Source organism: Vicia villosa, linkage group LG2 (assembly GCF_029867415.1).
Source record: "Vicia villosa cultivar HV-30 ecotype Madison, WI linkage group LG2, Vvil1.0, whole genome shotgun sequence".
Lineage (NCBI taxonomy): Eukaryota > Viridiplantae > Streptophyta > Magnoliopsida > Fabales > Fabaceae > Vicia > Vicia villosa.
The window spans coordinates 160,024,763-160,036,766 of NC_081181.1; the positions used below are offsets into that span (position 1 = coordinate 160,024,763).

At 30.7% G+C, this 12,004-nt stretch overlaps 1 protein-coding gene across 1 annotated transcript; it reads left to right on the forward strand.

Moving 5' to 3' along the window:
• Nucleotides 1–5,693: 5,693 nt before the first annotated feature.
• On the forward strand, nt 5,694–6,964 carry LOC131647253 (uncharacterized). The gene has a single exon (XM_058917161.1). The coding sequence runs from the start codon at nt 5,742–5,744 to the stop codon at nt 6,645–6,647; it is 906 nt and encodes a 301-aa protein (XP_058773144.1). The 5' UTR covers nt 5,694–5,741; the 3' UTR covers nt 6,648–6,964.
• Nucleotides 6,965–12,004: the final 5,040 nt, after the last annotated feature.

The window sequence follows — 12,004 nt, forward strand, 5'->3', positions numbered from 1 at the left end:
CATTGATTGAGACTTTTATTTCTCCTGAAATGGCATAGTCATTTATTTTCTACAACTGTTTCTTCCCATCTTATAAACCACAACTTTCACATTAAATATTAAATTTAGAGAACCTCATCATTTACTTTATATAAAATAAAAAAACCTAATTTAGATTTTCCATTTTCTAGATTTTATACTGCATATTCTTATACTTATTATTTACTCGCATATTTTGCTTTTTGACATCCCAAAATTCCATAATAGCATAGTGGTGGAATATTCCAATTCTATTGGACAGAATCAATCAAATTAACAAATTTATTATTTTGTTTTTGCATATTTTCTCTGTAATAAATATTCAAAATATTAATTAAATAATTAAATTTAATTTTGAAAACAATAAATGAACAAAAAAAATTTACAATAACAAAAAGAAATAAAGAGACTTCTATTTATCAAAATTAGTAACTCATAAACTCTGAAATTGGGTCAGCAAATTTTAGAATATCTCTTTTCCTAAATGCTAAAAGTTGGTCTGTTTTTAAAATTTTAAAGTTGAAAATAATAAAATTTGTTTAATATTCTAATTTTACAAAACTATTTTTGAAACATCATTCTCTATTTAAGATTTTTAAAAATTAAAAAGAAGTTAAAATAAAATTTTAAGGTTTTGTTTTTTGATTTAAAGTTTTGGAAATTAAGAAGAGAGAAAAAATAAGAAAAAATGATTCGCTTTTCCATTAATGAGAAATTTATAATATTGTACAATTTCAAAATAGTTGTAATATTATCAAATATGTTTTTTTTTCTTCAAAAGTGATTTATAAAATAGTTTTTAAAAATTATAAACTATAATTCATTCAAACAAACTCGAAATCTCTCGATTTTGTAGCTATTCAAGAGGCAAAATTCATTGATATCTCTGCATCTCTTGTTTATTCTTATAGGGATGACTACTTTTGTGATTTGAGCTTCTCTCTATCAATTGGTAATATCAGTGGTCTTCTTTTTATTTGTTGTAGTTCAAATGGATCGTTGTTCTTCTTCTTTTCTAGTCCTGGTTATTTGCGTGTTTGTCTTACTTAGGGAGTGTCTAGATTTCTCCTTTTGAGTGAGTTGGGCTGAAGGTGCCTTAAGTATTGATTGCACTGGGGATTTTGTTGCCTTCAAGGATTTCATTTCTCAAATATATCATATTAATCTTCCTCTATGAGGTAGGAACTTTACTTGTTACCAACCCAATGGAAAAGCAATAAGTAGGTTGGATATAATCCTTGTGTATGATGGTTAGTGGGAGTTCAGGGGCGGCCTCTTAGTATCTTTCCTATTGATGTTTCTGATCACTACCTTGCCATTCTTAGGTATTCTAATAAGTTATGGGTTCTCAGTCCTATTAGGTTCATCAATCATTGGCTTGCTCATGGTGGCTTTGATGAAATGGTCCCTGTTAGCATGTATGAATCCTTATCCCCTTGCTTGAAAGCTTTTGTTTTGAAATAAAAACTCCAATATCTCAAAAGAGTTTTGAAAGTATGGACTAAAAATATGTTTGGAAATCTTTATTTCCAAATAAATTTATAAGAGATGAGGTATGTATTTTTGACATTATGCTTGACCACGTGTTATTTCCCCTAAGATGTGGCCATTGCAGGTCTTTGGTTCTTTTTAAGGATCAAAGATTCTCAATGCTTTTAGAGGTCCAAAGCTAAGAAGTTAAAGGAGGGAAATCCTTACACATATTTTGTTCATGTCTGTCATAAGGGTATCTATATGAGAAATGTTATCTTAGTGCTTAAAATTGGTGATCGTTGGGAATAAAGGGTTTTAGAGATTCATCGGGATATGGTTAGTTACTTCATTAATCATTTTAGGGAACCTCTTTCTAATTTACCTCAACTGGATGGGAATGTTTTCCATTCTCTCTCTGATGAGGATTGTGCGCCTCTTACATCTCATTTTCTTCTTTCTGATATTGATATGGTGGCTTCTCAGTGTGATACTAATAAGAGTCATGGATCGAAAGAGTTTAATTTCTCTTTCTTTAGAAGGTTTTTGCAACTTCTTATGGAGGACGTGGGTATTATTTTCACCAGTTCCATTTTTTGCATCTTTTTTCGCGTAGTTTCTCTTCCTACTTTGTCACCTTTATTCCAAAGATCAAAACTTCCACCCAAGTGAGTGACTTTCGGACTATTGATGGATTCTCTCTATAAGTATGTTGCCAAAATGCTAATATACATAGGCTAGCTCAGGTTATGGACAAACTCATTTCCCTGAGTAAATTGGCTTTTCTTAAAGGTAGATTGTTAGTGGATAAGATGTTGATTGTAAACGAGCTAGTGGATTTGGGAAAGAAAACCAAAAAGGTTTCTCTCTTTTTTTAGGTGGGATTTGAATAAGCGTATAATTCTTTTAATTGGAGTTTTCTATATTATATGTTTATCAAGTTCGAGTTTAATTCTAAGTGGAGAACTTGGACACCTACTTGTGTTTTTCTAGAAATCTTACAGTTTTGATAAATGATTGTGTGAACCAAGAAATTAGAATCCAAATGGGGGTTGAAGCAAAGTGACCCCTCGCTCTATTCATCTTCTTACTTATTGGAAGACCTTAGTGGTTTGATTACTAGGGTTGTGGACCTAAATATCTTATCTTGAGTCAGAGTTAGCTCATCATATTTGAAAGTTTGTCATCTTAAATATATAGATGACACAATTATCTTGCCAAATGCTTCAGTGGATACAACCTCCAGTAGATTAATTCTATTCTTAGAGGTTTTGAGTTAACTTCGGGTCAACTTTGCAAAGAGTAGTCTCATTAGGTTTAATGTAGATCATGTCTTTTTGGAGATTCTTCCATTCAAGTATTTTGGGTTACTAAAGGGGGTCGGCCATTGACTTGAGTCTAAGTGGGAACCTCTAGTTAACCTGCTTTCTATACGCTAGAATTTGTGGAGGCATATGTATGTAAGCCTAGGGTATGAATGATTTTACTTAACTTTGTCTTAAAAATTATTTCTATTTTCTTCTTGTTCTTTGTTATCTATGTCAAAGTTTGGAAAAAGATTACTAGGGAAACAAGGGATGCTAAAATATCATATGTTAAGTAGTATGATGTATGTATGCCTAAGTTTAACGGTAATTGGATATCAACAATCTTCATATGATTAACGTGACCCTCTTATTCAAGTGGAGGTGGCATCTTATCTTGGGTGCATCTGCCCTCTAATGTGCTTATCTTTCAAATACAATGTTCTTAACATTACCACCTTCTTAGAAGTTAGGTAAGATAGCTTCTGTCTCGTGTCTTCTTTGTGAAAAGCATTGTACCTTATTGACTCTAAGGTTGGGGATTCTTATTGGTTTATGGTTAATCTTAGTAAAAAAAAGTAGGATATGGCCTTCTTACTGACTTTTAGGAAGATTTTTGGGTAAGGATCATTCCTTTTAAAATCGTGTTTCTTAGACTTTTTAGTATCAGTGTTTAGCATGATTGGTTTAGGAAATTTCTTTATTGACCTCCCAACTTTCTTGGACACATGCGGAGAAAATACCAAAATGCCCTTATATTTTAGAAATGCATCTCCGAAAACATTTTTTTTCTGAAAAAAAGTTGATTTCGGAAGTGCACTTCCGAAAACACAAAAAAAAGGTGTTTTCGGAGATGCATTTCCGAAATCACTTTTTTTTTTGGAGAGGGGGTGTCTTCGGAGATGCATATCCGAAATATTTCAATTTTTGGTCTTGGAATGTTTCGGATATGCATATCCGAAAAAATTCAATAATTATTAGAAAATTAAAATCAAGGTGAATCAATACAATTAATAGTATAATTAATTGTATTAATTAAAATATATTATTAAATATATATCATTATAATCAAGATATAATAATAATAATATTAGTCTAATAAATATTTAAATTGACACCTTATTTACTTTTTTTTTATGATACATAAAAAAATATTTGAAAAACTAATGTAATTTAAAATGTATATTAAAATAAAAATAAAGTAGTAAATTTCTTTGAGTGAAGACCCATTTTGGTCCCTCACAAATATCACACGAGTCAAATTAGTCCCTCATAAAAAAATTGACCCAACTTAATCCCTTATAAAATTTAACCAGATCATATTAATCCTTCTGCTAATATTTTTCTCAAATCGATTTTTTCCTACTTCTAAACCGGTTCTTTTCATACTTTTAAACAATGAAAGGACTAACACGTTGATTTTTTTTATTTTTTAAATACTAAATTAATTTTTATTTTTAAATAGTTATCAATGAATAATATCAAAAAAGCCAAGATTATTTCTTAAAAGTAATTTTTAAACAAGTAATTTCCATGATTTCTACTAATATTAATAGATTCTATACATAAATTTTTACCTATGAGGTCTCAAATCCAAGTCCTTCAAGTTAAATGATTTTCACTTTACAACCAGACAAATCAATTTCTATTGTTAATAAAGTGACTATCATTTACAACATTGGCATGAGTTCAACTCCTTATAAGAAACAATTTTGGCTTTTTTATATTATTAATTTATAATTGTTTAAAAATGAAATTAAAAATAAAAATCAATTTAGTATTTAAAAAATGAAAAATAAATAAAATCCAACGTGCCAGTTCAGACACGGTTTAAAATTAGAAAAAAACCGGTTTGAAAAAAATATTAACAGAAGGACTTATATGATCTGGTTAAATTTTATAAGGATTAAATTGGGTCTAGTTTATTGTGAAGGACTAATTTGACCTGTGTAATATTTGTGAGGGACTAAAATGGGTCTTCACTCTAATTTTATTCTTACTTGATCTCTTTTATTTTAAATTTTTGTTGAATAATTATTAATATTTTTTATTTATTTATATAATTATAATTATATTGTATTAGTTATAATTTTAATAATTATTAATATGAAATTTATCAAAAATTGATTAAATTTTTATGAGTTTTTTTTTAAATTTATAATTGGAATTAGAAAAGAAATATCAACTGTATAATTATCATTATTACTATTCATAACTTATAAATTATATCAATTTTATGATATCAATTTTATGATATCTGAATCAATCAATATCTCAAAAATTTTAATTTTTTAGGATTTTGATTAATTCCGATATGCATATCCGAAAAAACCTCTGACCATTTTTGGGTTTTTCGGATATACATATCTAAATTAATTAAAATTCCCAAAAAAAATTGTGTTTTTGGAGATGCATCTCCGAAAACATCCCCATTTAATATTTTTGAAGATGCATTTTCGAATTCTATGAAAAAAAATTATTTCAAAAATAAATTTTCGAAGTAGGAATATGTTTTAATTTTCGCTGGAAGTTCTCCCTATAAAGAAATTATCTTGCTTTATTGGTCAAATTAGAGTGTATGTAGATGGGAATTTGACTTCCAATTTGAGGTGGAAGGGATCTCTTTCTTGTTTACCAAAAAAAAATGGTTGTAAATATTTCATTGGACATTTACGATGTGATCTTTAAAGTGTTACACAAGTATAGGATAAAGTACAAATTAATAAAAAATATAAATTACAAAGCTTCATACCGTCATCCATGATTCATAAAAATAAATAAAAAATATCCATGATATGATATGATATTCTTAATGAATTAATTCTATAGTATAAGTTTTACGTCACACGTTGGCTGCTCTTTCTTTCTCTCTTCCTTCTACTGTCAAACTCTTATACTATAAATAACACTAAGCAAATCAAATTTCATAAACAAAAAATCAAACCAACAATGCAAAAACAACAAGAAAGTGAAGAGACTGCAATGGACTCTTTGATGTCTCCAAGTTTCAGCACTTATTCTTCTAATAACATAAACGACGTCGCTGAACAGGTTATTAACGAAAACGACTACTCGCACTCCCAAAACGACAAAGATGATTTCGAATTCGTCGCGTTTCCAAAAACTGCTGATGAGGTTTTCTCCGATCACCGCCGCGGAAATTCAATTCGTGGCGTCTTTCCGATCTACAACCACAACCAAAAGAGAAATTCTGTTATGGCGGAGATGATTCCGTTACGAGAATTGATGAATTCCGACGGCGACAGAAGGAATTCCGATGCGGTGGATATTTCGACTGCGTTACGGAAAGTAATCACTGGAGATCAGAATCGGAATATTGATCCTCCGTCGTCGTCATCGTCTGACGTGTGGGACGAACTTGATGCGGTTTCGCCGGAGTCGTATTGCTTGTGGACACCTAAATCTCCGATATCATCGCCGATGGCTTCTCCGATCAAATGCAAGAAAAGCAATTCAACTGGTTCGTCTTCGAATTCCACGTCATCGAAGCGATGGAAGTTTCTGAGTTTACTCCGGCGTTGTAAAAGCGACGGAAAAGAATCGATGATTCTCGTAAGTCCGTCATTAGAGTTTAAGAAGGAAGCGAAAGTAGAGAATTCAAAGGTGAAAAGCGGTGGAAAAGGAAGCCTAGTGAAGAACAATGCGAAAGTGGTGGAAAAAAAGATTCCGGTGACGGAGAGGAAAATTCCGGCAGCGGTAACGGCAATGGAAGCGTTTTATCTAAGAAAGAAAGAGAATAATAGAAACTCGTATTTACCGTATAAGCAAGAGTTAATTGGCTTTGGTGTTGGTTTTCATGCTAATATTGGAAGAGGTTCTCCACTTCATGTTTGATTTTTACTTTTTTTTTTTTAGTTCAAAGAAAGAGATTAGGACTTGTATAGGTTAATTTTTAAGGGTATTAATTTCATATATACTTCAGTTTTAGAGTAGGAAAAAGTGAAAAAGAAAAGTAATTTTAGATTGTTATTTTTGTCTTTGATGTAAGATTTTACATAGAGAAATATAATGTTTAGTGTATATGTCATTTTGTGTGTAATTGAGAAATAGATTATGGATCATTTTAATATTTCACAACTTTTTCAAGTCATGGACTCAATCTAGAAGTAGTGGTAGTCAGATCTCCTCACATTTTAAGTACCATTTTTGTTAGAAATTCATATAAGATTATCGAATTATTGTTCGGGCTCAGAGAGTTTCAAAGGATTTTAGTTTTGTTATAAGGTAGAAAATTATTAGTTATGAGCGTTGAGTTTCATATATGGTTTTTCTTATCAACTAGATCCCTAACTCAAAGCATATTGAAATTCAGTGGCTTACAAGTTACAAATTTAAACTATCATTACTTAGTGTTTGTGACCATTGCTTACCCTCCAACGCTATTATCCTTAGTGTGGAGAATACTTTTCCAAATGTAAATATCATTGCTCTTGCTTTTTGTCTCAACGATGTACGTACATATTAGGAAAATACTTAGCTATAAGATATTTATGAACTAAAGAGTCTTGAGTAATAATCAGCCTCCACATTTCTTTAGCTAGGAGTGCATCATTGAAGATGCTCATTTTTCTAAAACCCAACCCTCTTAGGTTCTAAGACCATCTCCAAAGAAGGTTTTTTGACTTGGTTCGCCAGAATGTAATTAGTAGAAATGTTGTTTTTTCAAAATCATGGCCATTGGAGTTCGACAGCTTGGCGTACTGTTGAATCATGATGCAACGCTGCTTTGAATATAATAATAATAATAAATACAGTACATCTTTAATTTTATTGGTTTGTTTTCATTTTCTTTTTACTTTTTTATGTTATTTTAATAATTCTTTTGCTTTTAAATTATCATAATTTAAAATTTTTCCATTCAAATGTTTAAATTTTTTTTTTAGTTTTAAAAAAAATATAAAAAAATATTAATATATAAAGTAAAGTTGTGGGACTTAATATAGGTTCTTTAAGAGTTGCACCATTAAAGTGAAATTTTGAAAAATTATTTCAAGATGATGTGTTTTAATGGGTCCCACAAAGAATCCACAAATGAGTTGCACCATTGGAGATGCTTTAAGGGAGACAAAGTTTGTCCCATCTTGTTCAATAAATTTTTCGCTCGTTAGTTTTAACTCTCCACCAATAATTCTGAGCCAACATCTCAATATCATCACAAAGATTAGTAGAGAATTTAAAAATGTTGGCACATTTTAAACAATGCTATCCTCACAAGAATTGAACTTAGCAAAAGGGGTGTACAATGTCCCCTATTCTATCCCGAATGTACGACCAAATGTGAAACTATGGATCACATCTTTAAAGATTGTGAATAGAATAAAAAAATATGATTTGATTCTAATATCAATGTTAATTTTCATGATAATCCTAGTCACTTCAAGGAGTGGCATTTGGGATATCATCAAAATACAAAAACTAACCTTTATACCAGTCTCATGAGTGACTATGTGATCAAAGTAAGTAGAACTATAAGGCTTACTTTTCATGGAATGATAGTACTTATTTACTTGGACTATCCTGCTTGCTCATTTTTTACCTAGCTAGGTACAAATTAATTACCTTCCCCTCCCACCAAGTTTTGTTAGAAACCATTTCCTATAAGCCGAGACAATCTAAAATTCCTCATATGCCTAATTGTGAGAGGCATTAATATTATTTCATGGTTTAACTAGTGGGATGCCCGTGCATTCGCACAGGTGCGGATATGTTACACATTTGCTTCAAAAAATATAATAAGAATAAAAATAAACAAAAACAAAAATGTTTAGCCAAAATAGTTTAATATTGGCTAAATTACAGTTTTGGTCCCCCTGTTTTAGGGTTTTCACGATTTTGGTCCCCCTATTTTCTTTTTAAACAGTTTTGGTCCCCCATCCCAATTTTGTCCATGAACAGTGCATATCCGTACATGAACAGTACATGTCCGTACATGAACAGTTGCATCAAAATTGGGATGGGGGACCAAAACTGTTTAAAAAGAAAATAGGGGGACCAAAATCGTGAAAAACCTAAAACAGGGGGACCAAAACTGTAATTTAGCCTTTAATATTTTTAAAAGAATGACATAATTTTACTTATATTTGGATCATAAATAATTTTTTTTCATATTTAAAAATATTTGGATCAACCGAATATTTTCCCGTATCTATGTTTTGATATTATTTATAAAAATATTTAAATCAAAAACTTATTTTTTTCGTGTTTGAATTCATACATTATTTTAAATATTTTTCTAATTGTATAAAAAATATAATAACATGTGGATTCATACAAATTCTGATTAGAATAGTCGTGCGTTCGTCCGGATACTTGTGTGATATGCGCGTTTATTTATAAAATATAATAAGAATGAAAAAACAGAAAGACAAAATTATTTAACTTTGAAAGTTTATTATTTTGAATAAAAAAATATTTTCATTTATATTTAAAGTATAAATATAGTTTTTATATATATATATATATATATATATATATATATATATATATATATATATATATATATACATATACATATATATACATATACATATATATATACATATACATATATATATACATATACATATATATATACATATACATATATATACATATACATATATATACATATACATATATATATACATATACATATATATATACATATACATATATATATATATATATATATATATATATATATATATATATATATACATATATATATATATATATATATATATATATATACATATATATATATATACATATATATATATATACATATATATATATATATATATATATATATATATATATATATATATATATATGCACTACAACACGGAACAGCTTTCACAGCGCTTTTTTTGGCCTTTAACAGCGCTTTAAAGCGCTGCCATAGCCAGCGCTGGCGTAGGCTACGAAAGCGCTTTCAAAAGCGCTCTGGTAGACCCCCCCTTTAAGAGCGCTTTCCTGGAAAAAGCGCTCTGGTAGGACCCCCTATTAGAGCGCTTTCCTGGAAAAAGCGCTCTGGTAGATCCCCCTTTAAGAGCGCTTCTTAGTAAAAGCGCTGGCAAAGACCAGTAAAAAAGCAAAAAAAATTAAAAAATTACGCAGCATACAAAAGCGCTTTTGGAAAGCGCTCTGGTAGGCCCCCCTATGAGAGCGCTTTTTCCAGAAAAAGCGCTCTCATAGGGGGGCCTACCAGAGCGCTTTCCAAAAGCGCTTTTGTATGCTGCGTAATTTTTTAATTTTTTTTGCTTTTTTACTGGTCTTTGCCAGCGCTTTTACTAAGAAGCGCTCTAGTATGTGGACCTTTAAGAGCGCTTTTTAGAAGCGCTGTAGTTGCTAAATGAGGTATTTTTATGTGCAGCCTATAATTTAATCCTCCCAGTCGACCTGTAATGTTTTCGACCTGTAATATTTTCGACCTGTAATATATTTTCGACCTGTAATATATTTTCGACTATATTATTTCAGCCATCAGTAAGACAATATATATACTAATATATACCATTATAATATCCAAAATTATATATATACATCATTACAAAATTATATATATACATCATTACAAAATCAACAATATTATAGTTCAAATCTGCATGAAAAATAGCTTAATATAAAATTGACACAATTCCTCTTTGATTTCTTCTAACTTTAGCTTCGAGTACCCAGCAGCACGGAATTCGTCAAGGTACTATAAAACAAAAACATAATATGAATAATATATTTAGGTAAATGTAATAAATTATATGAAATTATCTTAAGTTATAACTTTATACCGTGGGAGGAATCTCTAATTGATTCGCCTGAATGATTTCTTTCATAAACCTCAATACAAAGTATCCGCAGTCTGAACTGTTACGCTGTAGCGGACACTACATAGAAAAACAAATAAGATTCTATATAAGTTGTCTTGTTTTACCAAGTAGCATAAATATTATAAGCAAATTTGTGAAAAGTAATGTACCTGCACTTCGATCCAGGTGATGTTGTTTGATTTAGTCCGGGATACCTGTGCGTCCCGTTGACTACGGAATACTTGTATTGATCTAATTAACAAATATATAAAAGCATATGTTTAGATCAATCCCACAAATAAGTAAATATATAAATATACACGAATATATATTTAGAACGATCCTACTTACAAATCAACGATTTCCTTCATGGCCGGATAATTGGTCCATTCACCCTTTACCGAATTCAGATAATACACGACTTCCCTTATCGGGTTGATAGCAAGCAGCAACCAGTGTGCTCTATAAATTAAAACAATAGGTTATATGAAAATATTGCTATACACTAAAGAAACAGAGATTAGATGAATAAAGAATGAGAAACTAACCCTACTGGTCGGGTATTATACGCCCAAAGATGCAGACATTCTGTATTGCCGGTGGACATGAATCTATCGACTAAGCGCTGTCTAACAGATTCCGGATCCGAAACAATTTCCATTCCGCTGCAATGGGCGGAAGACACGAACCGGAATCTGTTAGACAATGCAGTCCCGCGCAACACTCTGTCATACAACAACCTTAAATAAAAACATAATAAACATTAGATTCTTTTCATTGAAAAGTGTAAATAAATTATATTGTGGGACTAATTAAATAATATATCGGATGAGTGAATATTACCGGATGTATGAATGCATATTACTGACGCCTAGTTGATCTTGGTTAAAAATCTCTTGCAAGTCATCAATTGTAATATGTGACTTGAACTCAATACCGAAGACACTTTCATCCATATCGATTTCCCGTAAAGCACCATCCTTCATATCGGACATATCAACCATTGTTGCGAGTGTCGCCCGGTATCGAGGCACAAAAGCACCGCCTTTTCTTGCCGCTTGCTTCGGAGGACCACTGGGTGGTACGCTACGAACCTGCTGCGTCACTTGTTGTGACTCCCGAGCGGATGCCTAAAAATCATATAAGTTAGGTAAAATATAAAATCATGCATATTTTGATTCAGATTATATATTAACACTTTAAATGTACCTCTTTTAGCGATGCAACAGACTCCTCCTCCTGTAAAATCCCTTTACCCTTAATTGCGGGTTTTATAGGAGCAGTCTAAAAATAAAATGTAAAACATAATTAATAAACGGTTTAGAATTGACATTCGAAAACTAAATGATTCATAATCGTTTTCAATTTACCTCATCACTAATGGTAATGAGCTCCGAGGGCCATGCA